The sequence below is a fragment of the Vanacampus margaritifer genome, chromosome 4 (genome assembly GCF_051991255.1).
Source record: "Vanacampus margaritifer isolate UIUO_Vmar chromosome 4, RoL_Vmar_1.0, whole genome shotgun sequence".
Taxonomy (NCBI): domain Eukaryota; kingdom Metazoa; phylum Chordata; class Actinopteri; order Syngnathiformes; family Syngnathidae; genus Vanacampus; species Vanacampus margaritifer.
The window spans coordinates 12616567-12629649 of record NC_135435.1 but is presented as its reverse complement, the minus strand read 5'-3'; the positions used below and the strand labels follow the sequence as shown (position 1 = coordinate 12629649).

Here is a 13083-nt window from a genome sequence, read left to right as displayed (position 1 = left end):
GGCGTCCCTAATTTAATCTGCAAACCAGACGTACCTTTGAGTCAACGTGAGTTTACGTGTTGAGCGGCTGACTTGGTACTGGTAGAAGCGCGGAACCAGATCTCGGCCCAGTTTGATGTAGGCCCCTCGGTTGCTTCCCTCCTCATAATAGTTGGATGCAGAGAAGATGGTGATCACCTGTAGCGCAACAAACATCTATGTTGAATATTGTCATGGGGAAGTCAATAAGCATGCTTGAGGTATGAGGTACGAGGTACCTGGCCACTGTGACACAGCTCATACCCTTCCTGTTTACACTCGTGGGATCGGATGATCAGCTGAAGGCCGTGTTGGAGCAGCAGTCTCCGTGTGACGTCGGGCCCGAAGTAGCAGCCGCCACCTCGGAATGTGTTTGGACTGCAGCCTTCTTGGGTTTTGGGGTCGCTCCACAGTATATCAACAATCTGCAGCGAAAAGAAGCTAGAGTGTTCTGCCAAGACTAGAAAATTATTGAAAAGATAATAACAGAAAGTTTATCGTTGCCTAAGATGCTGGCAAATAAATAAATAATAAATTAAGTCCCTCAACTCACTTGAATAAGATTCCTTGGACCCAAGTTGCCACAAGATGGTGACAATGCACTACTTTTGCCTAAATGAAGATCCTCAAGTCACTTTAATATAGCTCCTTCGAAACAAGATGCCACAAGATCGCGGCAAAGCACTACTTTTGGCCAAACGAAGGTCCTCAATCAAATCTAATATAGTTCCTTGGGCGAAACGTGCCACAAGATGGTGGCAAAGCACTACTTTTGTCTAAATGAAGCTGCTCAACTCACTTTAATATAGTTCCTTAGAAACAAGATGCCACAAAATGGCGGCAAAGCACTACTTTTGTCCAAACGAAGGTCCTCAATTCAATCCAATATAGTTCCCTGTGCTGAAGGTGCCGCAAAATGGGAACAAAGCACTACTTTTGTCTAAATGAAGCTCCTCAAGTCACTTTAATATAGCTTTTTAGAAACAAGATGTCACAAGATGGTGACAAAGCACTACTTTTGTCCAAATGAAGGTCCACAATTCAATCTAATATAGTTCCCTGTGCTGAAGGTGCCGCAAGATGGGGACAACGCACTACTTTTGTCCAAATGAAGGTCCACAATTCAGTCTAATATAGTTCCTTGGGCGAAACGTGCCACAAGATGATGGCAAAGCACTAATTTTGTCAAAATGAAGCTCTTCAAGTCACTTTAATATAGCTCCTTAGAAACAAGATGTCACAAGATGGTGACAAAGCACTACTTTTGTCCAAATGAAGGTCCACAATTCAGTCTAATATAGTTCCTTGTGCTGAAGGTGCCGCAAAATGGGGACAAAGCACTACTTTTGTCTAAATGAAGCTCCTCAAGTCACTTTAATATAGCTACCTAGAAACAAGATGTCACAAGATGGTGGCAAAGCACTACTTTTGTCCAAATGAAGGTCCACAATTCAGTCTAATATAGTTTGTTGTGCTGAAGGTGCCGCAAAATGGGAACAAGGCACTACTTTTGTCTAAATGAAGCTCCTCAAGTCACTTTAATATAACTTTTTGGAAATAAGATGTCACAAGATGGTGACAAAGCACTACTTTTGTCCAAATGAAGGTCCACAATTCAGTCTGATATAGTTCGTTGTGCTGAAGGTGCCGCAAAATGGGAACAAAGCACTACTTTTGTCTAAATGAAGCTCCTCAAGCCACTTTAATATAGCTCCTTAGAAACAAGATGTCACAAGATGGTGGCAAAGCAGTACTTTTGTCCAAAAGAAGGTCCTCAATTCAATCTGATATAGTTCCTTGGGCCAAAGGTGCCGCAAGATGGCGGCGAAGCACTACTTTAGTCTAAGTGAAAATCCTCAAGTCACTTTAATATAGTTTTTCATAAACGAGATGTCACAAGATGATAACAAAGCTCACATTTTGTTCAAACAAAGCTCCTTAACTCATTTCAATATAGTTCCTTGACGCCAAAATGCCACAAGAGGGCGATAAAAACTACTTATGTCTAAATGAAGCTCCTCAACTCACTTGACGAGAATTCCCCTGCACCAAAATGACAAAAGAAGATACTTGCCTATTGACGCCACAAGATGGTGGCAAAGAACTACTTTTCTATTAGCCAGCGATGAGCTGTCTAAATGAAACTTCTTTTCTCATTTCAACATTATTCCTTGGCAATAAGACCCCCCAGGATGGCGCCAAACCAAGCCAAATTTTGTCTCACAACACAAAGCAAAAAAAAAAAAATCCAGCTCAGAAGTAAACAACAAAACAAAACTATTAGACAGAGCTTAAACACCAAATTGAATAGCTTAATTAGCAAATTGTGAATATGTGTGCAAACACTTTACTCTCACCTGTTTCCATTCCTGCTCATTTTGTGGAGGCAAAGGAGGCGGAATTGAGGTTGCAGAATCCAAGAAAGGCACTTGGAGGATGTTTATGTCATACGGCATATTGGGAGAGGACGGGCTCGGGTGAGGTGAGAAGCACGAGGGGGTGTGCGGAGAACGGAGTGAAGAAGAGGATGAAGAGGATGAGGAAGAGGACGAGGTGGTGGAGGCAAAGCTGTCCTGCTGGCTCAGTCTGGAGCGCCTCTTTCTAAAGCAAAACACAAACAAGAATCTGCCTTTAAGAGGAGTCTGGTAGAAGCCCCCTTCTGTTTGCGCTCTGACCTCAGGTTGGGGCTTCTTTGCTTTTTAGAGTGACTGCGAGAAGTGTCCGTGGATCTCATTCTTTTCATCTGTTTGTTGGACTGACTGATGTCCAGCTGCTCCAACCTGCGCCTGGGAAGCCTCAGTGCAGATTTGACCTGGTAATTGATGTGGGGGCAAGAATGTCTAAGCGCTTTTCAGAGGACTCACATGGTTACAAGATCGTCATACATGTATAAATTATGAGTTTGTGCTATACTTTGGACTGTTCTCCAGTCAGTCACAGGGCCGGTGCAATGTCCTCTTTTTATACAGCATAAAGGTTATTCCCAATTAGGAAGACAATTTAGAAACCACCATATATATATATATATATATATATATATATATATATATATATATATATATATATATATATATATATTTTTTTTTTTAAACGGTTTCATCACTTTGCTGTATTCAATTAAAACACAAACTATCAAATTTAATTGGTCAAGCTCAACCATCACCATGACACTGTAAGAGCTAATTATGCTGTAGCCTACTCTGGCACCTGAAAAACACTGCAGGCCATTACAAAAAATGTTGAATAAATCCTTTACAATTAAATAAAGTTATGTTTGATTTGAATAATTATTTAAATTTGATATTAATGTTCTCTTGCTACAATGATATTGTTTTAAATCAACACTTATGTTATGTTTTTGCTAAAGCATACACATGCTAGCTGTGTTAGCTGCGGTGCTAACTGGTCAGGAAAAAAAAAAACTTGGCTATATAATAACAAATAAATATTTTTGATAGTATTAGTAACAGAGTGGCATTGTTTGAATGGCACACTTCATCATGGCTGAAAACATTTACGCCAAAAAAAAGAAGAAAGAAAAATAGAAAAGGTGACTTTTAGCCTGGTCGCTGTAATTAGCTTGATGTAATGTCGCACTATTTTTCTCTCTCTTCCTATAACATGTGGGCAAGTATGTTGACAAAAAAACTTCAGAGCATAGTTAGGCTCCTAATATGTTTACACAAGTGCATGTTTATGTATTCTTTATATGTTTTGTTTTTTTACCTTAAAATATCCTGTCATTCTGTATACATCATTTAATAATGAATATGTGGGCCATTAACAGAAAAAAATAAAAATCCATCCCATAGTTTGAGCATGATACATTCCGAGCTGTAGGCTACAACAGTTAAGATAGCGTTTGTCTCCCTTTCTGACCTTGTGCCGGTCAATGACATTGAGGAAGTCTAGGTCAGTCTGGTCCGATATGCCCCCATGAACAATTAGGACCTTCCCGTCTATCACCGTGGCAACAGGCAGAAGACTGAAGACGTCCTGAAAGAGCTGCAGGATCTCACATCCATTAGTCTGTACACAAGAAACAAAAAAACATGTTACATCAAGAAGTTTGGGCCTTGAGGGGTCATTACTTCACTGCCAGACCTTGTACTTCTGCATGACCTCTTTTGTGAACCCATATCTGAAATAAAAACATAAAACATCTTAAAAATGGCAGAGTATGACTTTGGCCACAATCAAGCTGAAAATGTAGTTAAAAAACAAGGCCTGAGGGTTAAAGGAATTTGTTTTCTGTGTTTATACGCCACTTCCTGTTTACCTGAGGTTCATGATGTGGTCTTCGTGGTTTCCTCGGTTCAGATGCATGTAGTCGGGGTAAAGTAGAAGGTACGCAAACAGGAGGATGACCACCTCGATGGACTTTTTCCCCCGGTCCACAAAGTCTCCATTAAACACATACGGTGTCTCAGCAGAAGGGAGGCCGTTCTGATCGATAGAAAGTCAAATCAGTTTACAACATTTACAGCTCATTGAGTTGACGAGGGTATGTAAAAAGTAGAGATCAAAGCTTAGATGCACAGTAAATGCATGTTTTTGTGTGCAAATATGTCTTGTAATTAGACTATATAACCAAAATCCGTTCGCCCTCATTTGTCATAAAGACAAAGTCACGATGCCAAGACCTTCATTACCTTATAAAATATAAGAAGTAAGTCATCAAGTCGCCCATGAAGATCACCTACACATGCACAAATAGAATAAAATGCATAAACAGGATGGTTGAATGCCTCCAAAAATCACACAATTTGGACGCTTTTTCAGATGCTTCCAACTGTCACAAAATGTCAGTGATGCCCCCCCCCCCCCCCCTCCCTGAAAATACGACCACAGAAGAGTAGTGTAGCATAAAAATAAATAAACCCAAAGTCTAACATACCTTATCCTCATTCCCAATTAAGATCTTGTAACATTAGCAAGTCACATGACATTGGAGAGGGAAAAGTGGGCCTATTGTGGACAGTTTTACTTAGGGGTTTACTCACTTTTGTTGCCTGAGTTTTAGGCAGCAACACACACACACTAGAAGTGTGAATTGCCTCGTACCTGGCGATTCGATCCGCATCACGATTCCTATGTCACGATTCGATTAATCATGATACGAATCTATAAGTCGATTATTGCAAAAAAAAATATATTCAAAATACTAATCAGTTTTGTTGAAAATTTCCATCAAAAATTGATGTTTAAAAATCGATTTGGCCGCATATTGAATCGATAGAAGAATTGTGCACGGTAATATCGCCGGAACTATTATTTTTTTTTAAACCCTGAAAAAAAAATATATATATATATATATATATATATATATATATATATATATATACATACACACATACACTCACGCTGTACACCCTATTGTAGATAAATGTTTAAAAATAATCAAGTTAAATGGATACTTGACTCATTGAGCCATTTTCAACAGAAAGAAGATAACATTTTGTCTATAATTAATTTCATGACTTCATTATTTTTCCATGGACAATTAATACTTTTAAAAACACATTTTGCCACTTAATATTGACTGAATATGACATTGCGTGTGCTCAGGAAACTTTATGACTCACGATTAGTCATTGGTCATTACTTGTTCCCTCAGCATGCACAATGTCATTTTCAGAATGTTTCTTTGAAATGCAAAATCAACAACATGTCCTTCCTTGAAGGGCTGTGATGAAGATGGTGAGCAGTATTTAATATCATTTAGCAGGCATCAACCACCGTTTAACCGACGGGATGGTTACCGTTGTTTTGAGTATGCAGAAAGCATCCGCCTACCGCATATCGTGATCTCCTTTGTGTAGGATGTGGAAAGATGGATGATGTTGGGCATTTGTTTGAGGAGCTTCTTGGTCTCGTAGAGTAGCTGCAGCACGTATCTGGCATGGAGAGTCTGCACAAAGGAAGATAAGATTCAAAAAGTGCCCTGGGAGACTAGTGATGCTTTTCAACTACTATGGCCTACTATTAGGATCCAATATATGAGCTAGATTGACACATCACAAAAAGCATAATAGTACATGGACCTTATATGGACCTGGAGGACCTCAAACAGCTTTCCATAAACGTGAAAGGAGTCACAATGAACCTGCTGCTCTTTAAAGGCGCCGAGAAGAGCGTTTGTGTCGGACACGGAGAGGGGAAACGTCAGTCGCGGCCCCACGTACGACTCTGGAACGTGAATGGCGTCGTAGCAGGCCTCTCGGTCTAACCAGGGGTCAACCACGGGCTCCAGAAGCTGGGAGATCAGATCTATTGAGAGAAGGCGTGGGAGCAGAAAGCAGAATCGGATACTGCAGGGTTGCAATGATTACAACAGCAAAATATAATCCATTTGGACAAGTGTTATTCGCTCTTAAAAAAACGCACCCACGCACATCAAAAAAAACAAAAAAACGAGATGAAGTACAACTCTTTTAGGAAAGAGTAAGATTAAATCTGTAATAGCGGTTTAGATTTTAATCTGCCGTTTCAACCAGCAGGGTTGGATTTAGTGCTGGATTTCAAACAGGCTTTTCAAAATAATTTGACATCATTCGAAATATAAATATCTCATGTAGCACATGTCCAAGGCCTGAACGTTTTGCAAGTATTACCTAAAGGAGTACTTAGCACTCCACCATAATGGCCAACATTAAAATGCAGTAGAGTGTGTGAATCTAAAACGAGTTTGATCCCTAAAAAGTATATTTAATATTATTGTAATCCACTGTAAATTTATCCATTAACAGTAGGCCTACACATAAGAAAAACAAAACAAAATGCATTTAAATAATGATTCAAAATAATGTCAAATAAAAATTGTAGCAAATTTGTTTGAAAACAAGCATGTGTTCAAGATTAAATTAAATTCTATTAAAAAGTTGCAAGTAAACTGTATATCTAATTAAGTAATTCTTTCACACACCACTAGAGGGCACTCACGTCCCACTTTGAGAATCGCTTTCCGAGGCATACAAAACTCATGTTAAGAAAGAAAAAAAGCTTTATTTATTTACTTACGATAACAAAATTCTGCCCTTGCCCATTATGTCTCCTTCAAACTTGAATTTACTGAATTGGCTATGTTATTTAGACCAGTGGTCCCCAACCTTTTCTGTACCATGGACCGGTTTAATGTCTGACAATATTTTCACGGCCCAATCTAAAGGTTTAGCTGATAAAAACAAAATAAAATGACAAGAAAAAAAACTGTGGTATTTTCTCTATAATAATAATAATGAATGTAAATTTACTGTGTAATCATGTGCAACTTTATTAACGGTGTCTTGAAGTGGGTCAAGTGAGACGGATGTAACACCGGCCACTTTTCAAAATAAAACATCATTTTCGAAAAAAAAATAAAAATAATGCAATTTTTTTTCTTTCGGTACCAAATGACCCACGGCCCGGTAACGAGCCGCGGCCCGGTGGTTGGGGACCACTGATTTAGACCATAAAATAATGCCATTTTTTTTCAGGGCACCTTGTACATAAGAATTACAAACATCATCTCTAAACAATCTTAATTTACCTTCCTTACAATTTTGTGTATTTCCCTCCAAGGGTGAATACGTCCTCTGTTGTGCCACACACAGATGTTGTGTCATAACTGGCAACATGGCCTTTTTCCATCACTTCATCGGACTGAAAGGAAGACCATCTAGATGATGAGGATTAGCTTTCCAAATGTGCATAAGGCTTTTTAGCTGAATGAGTGGGTCAGTGCACCCTTAAGCCACAGCTGCTTCAGTGCGACACGCCGCGTACACATTAGTTGCTAGGTAACGCAAAGGGGCTTTCACAGACAAACAAAAAAGAGCATCGCTAATGAAAGTGGGATTTCGTTTGATTGACTGCAGGCTATGTATGGATACAAACGTGATTGAGACGTTAGAAACCCTTTAATTTTCAAAATTGTTTCAACCCTAAAACACACTTTGAACACATTTATGAAGATGCCAAGTGCGCTTGCTTCAAGCTGTTTAGTCGTCACTCTCAGCTGAAGTGTACTATAAAACTGACACATAAAACAGAATTAATCAATTCATAGTGGTGTCTTGAGATATGAGTTTAATTTGTTCCATGAGCACACTCATTACTCAAAACACATCCCGTTTCGTAATGGATTTTTTCAATAAGCAAAATACTAGCACTATAATAAAATACTTCACACAGACTTAAAGAGTTTGTGCATCATGATTTAATGCTGCAATTTAATTCATTATGCTGCTTCTTCTGGCGTGGCCATTGGGGGCAGTATAATACAGCCACGCACGATAGAAGAAGAATGGTGATGTGATGTGTCAAAATGTGTTGCTCCGCTGTATATAAACATCCATTGCTTTAAAATTGCTTTCTAAATTTCTACACATGGTATTCGTTAGCCTCTCCATTGAGTTTTGCATTATGTGTTAGCATTAAGCTAGCAGTGGTATTTTTCCGTCAAAGTTGTTTGGTTCTTTAAACAGACAACATGTAATTCTGTTTGTCTTAGGCTTAGTTTGATATTAAACTTATTGTGGGAGTGGCATTATATTATTCCAAGCCGCTTTTTTGAACAAGTGTTCATTATCTGCCAAACTGCTGCTTATTTTAGTTGTCTGATTCTGACAGTGAATGCAGTGTCTCGTGGTCTTTACCTGGCCCGTTTCCATTCAGCTGGGTGAAGTTGTCAAGCATGAAGCTGAAGAAACCTGAAAGCTGAAGAAAACAAGGTGCCGTAAAGACCTCCCACGATACTTCCTGTCCTGGAGACTCACCTGGAGCTGATCCTGTTCACCGGCGTATTCGATGGACTGGAAGATGTTCCATGTGTAGCGTCGTCTCATCTCCAGGCGGGCCATGTAGCGGCGGTACCAGCGCTGGATCAGCACAGCTGCCTTGATAGCTACTAGGGGCGACACGAAAACTCATTCATGCCTCACTAGCAAAATGGAGCTGTGCTACTAGTAGTGGCAGACATGAATAAAAAATAAATCTTTAAAAAAAAGGTAAGAGCGCACCAGTACATGGATCTTAAGCCTGGAGAACCCACGGGGTCAAATTTGGCCCCTATAAATTCTGCTACTCAAATAACAAAGACCTTTTTTTCTTTTTACAAATTTAACTTCAAAAGTCCAGAGTGCCACTTGTGACCCCTGCATGGGGCCATCTAGTGGATGAATATTGCACTTACATGAGTCAGAGTGGTGGTGACAAGATGGCTGGCTGTTTTGTTGGGCTGGAAATCAATCCAAACAAAACCATCTTCTCAGCAAACCATCAAATGGTAAAATTGTGTTTTTTTTGTTAATTTATATCATATCATGTTGCAGAATGCCAAGGAGTATGTTTTATATATATATATATTTTGATAAATTAGCAACTCTGAGCTAGTTAAAAAAAAAAAAAAAAGTTAAAATTAAAAAAACATATTTTGGGGTTCAGTGAACTTATAGCAGTCATTTAATGTATAGTTCATAATTTTTCAAAGAAGAAAAGGGTTCTTGGGTTCTCCGGGGTTAAGCGCAATATCAAGGCTAATGAATAAATGCGTAAACGGTGCTAGTAGGCTTACCTTAGTACTGTCCTCACTAGCAGGACAAGCATACTAGTCGTGACAACATTTATACTAGTTAACATTTTGTGTTTCAGATGTCAACTAGTGCACTGTTTTACTTCATTAGTAACATCTAGTAAGCTATTATTAGTTGAAGTTGAGCTACTAGTGTGCATAAATATAGTCGTGGAGGGGATCCTTGCTAACAAGACATATTTGTTCCACTAGTGTGCCCTAGCAGTTTTACTAGTCTTTTTAATTGTCTTACTATTGAACACAGAGTCTACTAGTACATTTATCTTTTGCTGGATATCGAATAAGTGCTCAAACTACAAGTAAGTTGTTGTACTTGGCTGCGTCCATTTTGATCCACTGCAACTAGCATACCTCAATAACCGTTATCAGTCTGATTTTAAGACATCATTTGCTCTTACTTAGTGCTGGACTTGGCGTCTTTGCTTCATCTGTGTGAAGAAAAATAGAAGTCAGCATCAGAAGGTGTTAATTGAATAAAAATGACGTAAACACACAGCGCCAATGAAAGTGGGGAGCGTTAACAAGGCACCAGGGAGGGCAGGAGCAACAGCGGGACTGGTAAAGCTGCGCAAATGACATCCTTCAAGACAAACAACCGAAGAAGAGAGGACACTAGAGATCACAAGCATCTGTCAGAAATGTACAGTAGAAGTCCGTGTTGAGAAACGCCGCCATTTGCTCGTCTCTAATGAGCTGAATGGGGAAATTCACAACAGCTGTTTGATCCATGAATAGATCGATACATTTCCTGGTTCCGTTACAATGAGGATTTCAACAATCTTCTTCATCATCATGCCACTCACATTTTCATAGCAGCAGGTTGCAACAGACGTACAGAGAAAAAGAAAGGCATGCAAGTTGACGAACAGTTGACAGTACCCAAAGTTCACGTCAGAGCGACACCCTACCTGTCACCCTCGTCACTTGCGTCTCTATGGCAACCGAGGCGCCGCATCCCATGATGAGCAGTGGAAAGGGTCACGAGTCACATGAATGGAAAGAGGGGGTTCACATCTGGCAGGTGAAGTCTGGAATGGGGAGGCTTGAGTGTTTGGCGCAGACCTGGGACAAAAAGGGATATGAATATGAAATGTTTTCATAGAGAATGGACCACTGAAATATATCAGGGTCATCTGAGTCAATATTTTTTACACTGATTTTGTTTTGTTACAGTAAAAGGTCAAATGTTTATTTTTTTGTTCATTAAAAAAATGGTGCAGTTAATAATAATAAAAAACATTTCCGAAGATGTTGAAATTTCTAACCATAAAAAAAAAAAATCTGTCAAATTCAAACTTTGATGGAACAATAATTCCAACATCTAACAGGTTGCTATAACATAAAAAAGTGTCAATAAAATAAAATAAAAAATCAATTTCAGGTGGCACACAATGTTGTGGTAATTTTGTGTAATCTGAGTTTTAAAATACTGGCTAAATGAAAAATTCAGTGTCATAAATTAGATGGTAAACAATGCTTTTTTTTTAACTTTAAAGAAAAACTCTAAATATAAATTCAATCTCAAATGGCTAAAAAAATAGCACAAGATCCAATTTAGAATCTCTTCACCTTCTGAATTATTTTTTTTAATATGAATTTAAAGCATTTAATTTAAGACCTTCTTATGGTAGAAAATATCAGTTGAAATTTGATGGTTAAAAAAAAAAAAAGAAGGTAGAAATTCAAATGGAACAAAAATACTACAAGGCATCTGATCTACCAAAGATTCAATATGAATTGCTTCTTCCATAATTTTTTTTTTTTTTAGCTAGTCGAGGTTGAATTATTTTCACAGGATTTTGATTAAAATATATATATAATACTTTGTGCTATTTTAGTATACTTTTGAGTTAGATTTTTCATGTAAAGTATTCTTAAAAATATATATATCATTTAATAGCACTGACACATCCGAGGAACTGTTTGCAATTGAACACAACTATGTAATTCATTTTAATCAACTAAGAGAAAAACAATCAGGTAAATTAAAGCAGACCACTGCATTTAATCCTGCTTCCTTAACACCAGCAATTAAGGCTCCCTGTCCTGAACGATGACAACAGAGTGAATAAAAGTGATTCTCCTACCTGCGCAATGTTTACAAGCCAGGCACAAACCACAAGAGGAGTCCATGCTTTTTCCAATGCAATCTGAGCCATCTTTATTGCATGGCCATGTCTGAGGTTGAGACTGTGCAGCTCACAAGGAGGAAAAGGAGGGGGTAAGGGTGTCGAGGAGGCGGAGGCATCGTCAGGTGATCCCGGAACATGGATCTAGCCACCGTGCCATGAGAGATTAGTTGCGCCACAGAAAATGATCCTAGTTTCTCAGTCAGTTAATTTAATGCTAACACATAATGGGAAATCCCATAGATTTAAAAAATAGCAATGGTGTTGTGACAGGTATATATTCCTTATCCTCTTTAAAGAACAATTATCAACACAACTTGCCGAAGATCTAAGACTAGCTTCATGTACAGTATATTGCTGTCTAAATTACACTGCCCCCATGTGGTCATGGCGCAAACACAAACCAGAAAGCGCAGCACAATGCAAAGTAAATTGAGGGAGGGGAGCAAAAAAATTCTTCATATTATATTTGGCAATAATATGTTTTTGTCATCGCAATGTACTACTGTGAGGAAAATGTGTTTAGGCCGTGTTACAAATCGTGCAAACGAACTGGAATTTGAAGAGTTTTTTTTTGAAAAGTGTATTTTAAACTGCATTGCAGAAAAATCTTAACACAAAAAGTACACACAGTGCGCATGTAGCCAAAAAGGTCCAAAACAAGCAGATAGGGTAGCAAAACAGAACAAGGCCTGAGGCTTAATTAAAAATATACCCTTTAATAACATTATAAAAAGTAGGAATTTCCCATTCAACATGTCACGCAGCAACCTTGGCACAAATCTTGTGTCGCACGAACGTGACCGCAGCGTTGATCTCATGCAGTGTGATCGCTTTGAGTCCCTTTTTTCTCGAGAGCCGTGAGGCTTCCGAGCTCACCAGTCCGAGAACGAGCGATCGGGGCAAACTCTGACCGCCCAGCAGGAAGTCCAAAGCAAACGTCCCGGCTGGACTGACCTGCACAAGGAGATGAAAAGGAAACGGTGTATTCCTGCCACATCAGTTTAAAAAAAAACAAACACAAAAAAATATTCTAACATGACACATCTGAGGGGATTTAGTTTCAAACATTAAACTTCTGACCTCGCGACGAACTTTGAAAGTGGAGCGAGCACAACGCCTCCTCGTCTTCGACGCCGTTCGGACAGGAGCCTTCATTGTCTCAAAGTAGTCAACGGAGGAATTTTCCTGAAGCTCACCAGGGATGCGCTGAAAAGTAAGCACGTGCTTTGGATGAGACACACCGACGGACGCTGCAAAAGAGTGTTTTTAATTAGACCAAATTAAAAACAGCTTTTCCTAATGAGGCCTAATTACTTTCACACAGCCACCTTTGACGGCCTCGCTCTGAGTGCAACTTTT

General features: G+C 39.0%; 1 protein-coding gene across 3 annotated transcripts in view; it reads right to left on the bottom strand.

Annotated features, from left to right (window-relative positions):
- Nucleotides 1–13083, bottom strand: part of ppef1 (protein phosphatase, EF-hand calcium binding domain 1) — a 14157-nt gene extending 1074 nt beyond the window's left edge. For 2 of the 3 annotated variants that reach the window (XR_013293735.1, XM_077562693.1), the window contains exons 1-16: nucleotides 12805–13083; nucleotides 11680–12678; nucleotides 10501–10654; nucleotides 9991–10020; nucleotides 8778–8908; nucleotides 8658–8718; nucleotides 6125–6288; nucleotides 5815–5929; nucleotides 4671–4717; nucleotides 4298–4464; nucleotides 4123–4159; nucleotides 3898–4047; nucleotides 2694–2830; nucleotides 2376–2619; nucleotides 258–443; nucleotides 35–177 (exon numbers count right to left, since the gene is read on the bottom strand). Coding sequence is in view for 2 of the 3 variants with exons in the window: in XM_077562693.1 (XP_077418819.1) it covers nucleotides 35–177; nucleotides 258–443; nucleotides 2376–2619; nucleotides 2694–2830; nucleotides 3898–4047; nucleotides 4123–4159; nucleotides 4298–4464; nucleotides 4671–4717; nucleotides 5815–5929; nucleotides 6125–6288; nucleotides 8658–8718; nucleotides 8778–8908; nucleotides 9991–10020; nucleotides 10501–10552 (1664 nt within the window). In the remaining variant the exon portion in view is untranslated. The remainder of the gene's footprint in view (nucleotides 1–34; nucleotides 178–257; nucleotides 444–2375; nucleotides 2620–2693; nucleotides 2831–3897; nucleotides 4048–4122; nucleotides 4160–4297; nucleotides 4465–4670; nucleotides 4718–5814; nucleotides 5930–6124; nucleotides 6289–8657; nucleotides 8719–8777; nucleotides 8909–9990; nucleotides 10021–10500; nucleotides 10655–11679; nucleotides 12679–12804) is intronic. The other variant, XM_077562694.1, reaches the window with a different exon arrangement.